The following is a 6,000-nucleotide window of genomic DNA, read 5'->3' as shown; positions in this document are numbered from 1 at the left end:
CCAGTGGGCTGCTGTGAGGTACCAATGAGCCCAAGTGAAATTGGGAGGTCAATGGAGTATCATTTCTAACACCTACATGGTGTGCTGCCATCTCACTTTGAGAAGCAAAACTGTGCCAGCCAGCCTCAGGACAGGATAAAATGATACTCATCCACTTAAAAAGGTGGAATTACAGAGCTCTGCAGCTCCTAAACTTTGCTTGCCAAGGGCCTCCCAGACCAGGCTCAGGGATGCTTCCCTATAAACACAGTACTAGGGGCAGGGAAGATAGGAGAGACTGTGTGCTCTTCTTAATTTCCAAAGGCTAGAAAACTGGAAACTGTCAGTCAGATATGGGATAGACTGGCAAAAGTGTAAGAATCACTCCTATAAATGATGAAACAGACTATGGTTCTAGATGTTCTGCAACACATGTGAAGTTTTTCATCAAGAGGGGAAGAAATACAAAGAAACACTGTCAGTACTTTGGAATTGAGTTTATGATGATGGCGGCACTTCAGTTACACAATTCCATGGAGAGACAGACTCACTAGTACTACATCCCCACACCCACTCCCCTCCAAAAATACCACCCTAAATGTTTTAGCTACCCTCCCCTGTATTCTCACCACAGGAAAGCTCTTCTCTACAAGCTTGCCTCTTTTTTCTCTCTACACACCCTTTGAACTGCACCAAACATGCACCTGCAGGTGTACACACACACACACACACACACACACACACACACACTCACTCACTCATTCATTTACACCATCAACCTTTCTTTCAGGCCCCACTAACAGCAAAGGCTAAGTGAGGATAGGGTTGAACTTCTCCAACATCTTGGGTGCAAGAGTGCCTCACCCTTCCTCTCCTAGTGACTGCCTGCTGACCTTTGCTTCTGCTGCTCCCTTCCCTTGCAGCCTCTGTACCTTGGCCCACCTCTGCCCCAGTGAAATCTTGTGCATTCTTTAAGGCTCAACATAGGGGCCATCTTCCCTAACCCTCCTCGCCCCTCCAGCTAGCATGAGCTCCTGTCCCCTTCACTGCAGCTTTCCAGGACCACTCAGCTAGGGCTGACAAGCCCCTCCTCCTCTCCAAGCACAGCTACACTGGCCTCTTTCCATTCCGTGCCTCCTCTGCCCCAGGGCCTGTTCCCTCTGCTTGGAATGCCTTTTGCTTCCCCTTTCTCACTAATTTTTCAGCCTATTGGAAATGTACTCCCTCAGAGAAGCCATCCCTGAGCCCTGAGCCAAGAGCAGACCCCCTGGCATGCACTCCCAGGTCACCCTCCTAGTACCTACACAGCCTGGCATTTCTAAACCTGTGTGATGATTCTGTTCATATCTGACTTCCTCTGGAGGTAGCGGTTATGTCTGTTTCTGTTAGGATTGCACCGCAGTGCCTAGAACAGTGGCTGGCATGCTGCTGATGGTCACTAACTGCTTACCAAGTGGAGTTCACCCTGCCCCCGCCCCCTTGAGAGGTGGAGTGGCAAAGTCATCAAGAGCCAGGCTGCCTGGTATAAATCCTAGTTATTTTTCTTATTAACTATGCGACTTTAGGTAAATCTCTGTGTCTCGGCTTCCTCATCTGAAAATGTAATTCATTAGAATTGTCGTAGAAATTAAATTAGGTAATACATGCAAAGCATTTAGAATAATGCCGGCCTCACAGTCATATTTCATAACTACTAGCTTTTATTATGCATGTAAAACCCATGCATGTGAGTCTTAAACCTCCCCATAGGATTTGGGGCTGAGTCTCTTTCTTACCTGGCAAGGCATAGACACTAGCCTGTATTTACCAAAGGCCTGAGCAACTACTAAATGAGTGCTTCACTCATGTCACAATGGGGCACACTCTTCTGATTGACAGATTCCAGTTTACTTTCCATGGCTCCATTCAAATGTGAGCACTCCTGTCCTAGCAGGATTAATCACTTCCTCTTTTGGCTTGTATTATGTCATGGACATGGGCATTTAGTCACTCAGTAGACATTTATTGAGTGCCTACTGTTATGTCAGCTCTGTGCTGGGCACTCATAGTTGTACACCACCACTCAGAGTTGTATGACACCATAGTTGTATAATAATGCTTGAATCATCATCAGCTTGAGAGTCTCCCCAGGGCAAAGCCTATGCTAAGTCCCCACTGCCAGTCCCAGAGGAAACCTCATGGAGATAGATGTACCTTGTCCAGATCCGTTTTGCACAGGAGGACTGGGGATCTGGGCATGTCCACCCCCTCGGCTCCTGTGATGGGCTTGCTCACCTCTCGGATGACCTGTAGAAAGGATGTACAGCTGTGAGCAGGGGGGAGGAATGCTGTGGAGGCAAAAGGAAGAATGGGGCCTGTGTGATTAGGGTTATTGAGCAAAGGGGTTGGGACCACTAGACAGAAGGTTGACATGGCCTCCTGCCTCATGTGTGGGGCATGTCAGGGTTTAACAAGGCTTTCTCCCATATCTGTCCCTTGAATTGAAAAGATATGGGGCTAGGAACCAAGAGGCTTGGCTTCTAGACCTGGCTCCATTGCTAATTAGCTGTGTGGCCTTGAGGAAAGCCACTTCCTTGCTATGGGCCTCAATTTCCCCATCTGCAACATGGGTTATAACTTCATTGGGTTGTCTGAGGGCCAGTGAGATGATGGGTGTGAAGGGCCCCGTGAAGCGGGATGCCTTGCACAGGGTGAGGGACTCACTTCTGTGACTGTTGGACCTTCACAGCCCTGTGGGGCAGCCAGGATTATCTCCTCCCTTTCAAAGCTGTAGAAACCAAGACCCTAGGGCATTAACTTACCCATCAAAGGTCACATGGCATAAGCCCATATGAAATAACAGCCACCATTTGTGGTTCACCTTCTAGGTGGCTTAACATGGAGTATTTGATTGTATTCCTACAGAGCCTTGTGGGGCAGGGGCAATTGTGGTCCCCAGGTTACAGATTAGGATGATAAGGCTCCAAGAGGCTGAGCTGTGCTTGCCTGCACTTAACCTCTGGGTTAATGGCCCCCTGGGACAGGATGTCAAGACAGGCCTTTTAACTTGGGGTCTAAGGCTCCTTTCTCTGACCCACTGGTTCCCTTGAGGGCAAAGGCTCCCCCAGCAGGCAAGTTTTCTCCCTTCCTTCCCTTCCTAAGACAAAGGCAGTAATGAGAAACACTAAACATTCCAGTGGGAGAGCTGGTTATCACAGGAAGGAAGGGAGGATGGGGAGGGAGTGGAGGTTGGTTTCTTTGTTCCAGCAGGAACATCAGAGCTGGAGGGAGAAGGGTGTCAGTGAAATGGAGACAGGGTGGGTGCCGGGATGAAGGGCCTGCTCGAAGGGACTGGGGATGGGGGCTTCACCATCATAGCAATAATCATTGACAATTACTAAGTACTTACTGCTTGGCAGGCACGAAGTCAAGAGCTCTCTAGAATCCCTACAAGAACCATTTTATAGAGGAGGAAATAGGCACAGAGAGATGAAGTCATTTGCAGAAAATCACAGAGCCACTTAGGCCTGAGATTTGAACTCAAGTCTGTATGTCACCAAAGTCCTCCCTTGTCATCACTATGCCACCCTGCGTATAGCCTTTGGAGTAGATTTCCTTGTTAGCTTCTAATCCTGGCCCCAACCACTCGATTGTGTGATCTTTGGCAAGTCATGTAATTTCTCTGTGCCTCAGTTTCCTTATCTGTAAAATGGGAACAGTAATACCCATTGCAAAGAGTAAATGAGATATATATGTAAAGCTCTTAGTAGAATACATGGCACAAAGTAAGTGCTCAATACATGGTAGCTCTAAGAGTTCTGTGTAGCTGTGAGATGCAGAAGCTGGACCAGATGTTACAAGAATGTACATTTCACCTAAGACAAGGGATGTTTTATTATTTAAAAGAAAAAAAAAAGGATTAGCTTATCTAATGATAAAGTCAGCTTCCTTCTTAGATATGAAGTTCCCCATTCCAGGGGGTGTACAAGTGCAGGCAAGACAAGCCCACAGTAGGGATGTTAGGAAGGGGATTCAAATAAGGAGAAGAAACACAGGCCTCCAGCCAGAGGTCTATCTCCTGGAGATGTCTGAGGCCCATTTCCACACATAAGCCCTAGCTATGTGCTGGGGTTAACTCCCCTCCCCTGAGCAAAGTCTATCCCAAGGACAGGAGTCCATCCCACTAAAGGCTGGGTCTTGGAAAGAGGAAGGAAGGGAGGGCAGGCAGGAGGAGGGCACAGGTCCCCCATACCTTCAGCCACTCCTCGGCCTGCTCCCGGCTCTGCAGTGCTAGCACCAAGACCTCAGTAGCCCCCTGGGAGAAGCGCAGCTCGTGCCTCTTGTGCCTGCTGTCCTTAGGCATGTAGATAACGTTGCAGACATCCAGCGCCAGCCTTAGATGTGGCTGCCGGTCCTTGGAGCTTTTATAACACTGGAGAGGGAGAGAAGAGGTCAGGGCTTCCAGGAGTGGAGGGTGGAAGAGAGACATACCCTCACACAAAGACTCGGGGAGGGGGAAGGGGGGCTAAACCTACACCACAGAGTCCTCTGCCACCCAGCCCAGCTGTGGGCACTGCATGAAGACAGGGGCTGTGGCTGTTCATCCCAGAGAAGAGAAGCCTGGGAGGGAGTATCTTTGGGCAATCTTCAGATCTCAGAGCTACCAAGGGGCCCCAGGGGGCACAACTACTTATTAGGAAGAGGTAGATTTTAGTACAATACTAGGAAAACCATTCTATTCTAAAGAACTTCTCTAAAGAGAAGAAACAGGCTGCCTTGGAAGGAAGTCAGCTCCCTGCTACTAACAGGCTACATGGCAGGAATGTGAGAGAGAAGTTTAGCAGAGATAGAGGGTTGAGCTTGGGAAGTTGATAGTTTATCAATAATGATTCTCACTTCCCAGTTCTTATTATGAGGCCAACATTACCTTGATACCAGAAACTGACAATGACATCACAATAAAGGAAATTTGTAGGCTGATCTCTCTCATAACCCTTGCAAAAGCCTTAAACAAAGCATTAGCAAATAGAATTTGAAAAAGCATACTGCATTAAGACCAAGTAGGGTTTATTCTAGGAACATAAGAGTGGTTAGCATTCAAAAAGTAATCCTATCACTCATCATACTCACAGAAAAAGACAAACCACATATCTCAGATAGAAACAAAAAGTATTTGATAAAATTCTATACCTATTTATAGTGTAAACTCTTAGCAAAATAGTAGAAAGGAACTTCTTTCATGTGATAATAAGGAGCACAAACAACTCACAGCAAATGTCAGCCTCGATAGTGAATTACTGAAATGTTTCCTTTGAGATCTGGACTGAGACAAGGATGCTTGCTCTCACCACTTCTATTTACATTGTGTTGGAGGTCCTAGCTAGTGCAATAAGTCAAGAAAAAAATAGAGGGCCTAAGGAGCGGAAAGAGTAGGCATGACCCTGGACTGATTCTGGCCTGGGATTATCTTTTCACTGCCCTAGGGTGAGAAGAGGTCATGTTTCAAATGAATATATGTTAGACAAGGCTTGTCAACAGATTTTGGGGTAGAGAGCTATTATTTTTTTCTGAAATTATGTCCATCTTCCTACTTCGTTATTAAAGGTCCATTTTCTTTTATGAAATAATAGTGATGAGAGATGATAAATTAAAAAAATTTAAGAAAACAAGTGTTGCATGGGCTCAGTTTTGGAAAAGAGATTTATAGAAATGAGGGTGGAAATATCTAATAAAACTTAACAGTGTTTAGCTCTTGGTCAATGGGATTATAGGTGGTGATTTTAAAAATCATTTTTCATTTTGTTTTTCTCTAGTTTTATAAATAAACATGTCTACTTGCATAATGAAAAACAATAAACATTGTTTAAAGTGATAAAAAATTTGCCTCTGGCAAAACAAAACCTTGGTAAAGTATATCAGGTCTTCGAGTTTCCTTTTTTTCTAAATTCTGCTACAGTGGAAGAGCACTGGTCTTCAAAGCAGCAGGCTTTGAAGAGGCTTTGAGCCTCTGTGCACAAAGTAAGCCTAGAGGAACCGAGGCAG

The 6,000-nt window shown here is 46.0% G+C and overlaps 1 protein-coding gene and 1 long non-coding RNA gene across 3 annotated transcripts in view; one reads left to right on the top strand and one right to left on the bottom strand.

The window, feature by feature from the left end:
- Positions 1-6,000, bottom strand: part of AFAP1L1 (actin filament associated protein 1 like 1) — a 57,742-nt gene that overhangs the window by 19,801 nt on the left and 31,941 nt on the right. For both annotated transcript variants that reach the window (XM_006906377.3, XM_006906378.2), the window contains exons 8-9: positions 4,211-4,390; positions 2,173-2,265 (exon numbers count right to left, since the gene is read on the bottom strand). In XM_006906377.3, the coding sequence (XP_006906439.1) occupies positions 2,173-2,265; positions 4,211-4,390 (273 nt within the window). The remainder of the gene's footprint in view (positions 1-2,172; positions 2,266-4,210; positions 4,391-6,000) is intronic.
- Positions 1-6,000, top strand: part of LOC112475219 — a 57,775-nt gene that overhangs the window by 22,468 nt on the left and 29,307 nt on the right. The window lies entirely within an intron of this gene.

Source organism: Pteropus alecto, unplaced genomic scaffold, assembly GCF_000325575.1.
Source record: "Pteropus alecto unplaced genomic scaffold, ASM32557v1 scaffold40, whole genome shotgun sequence".
Taxonomy (NCBI): Eukaryota; Metazoa; Chordata; class Mammalia; order Chiroptera; family Pteropodidae; genus Pteropus; species Pteropus alecto.
This window is presented reverse-complemented; position numbering and strand designations above follow the sequence as displayed.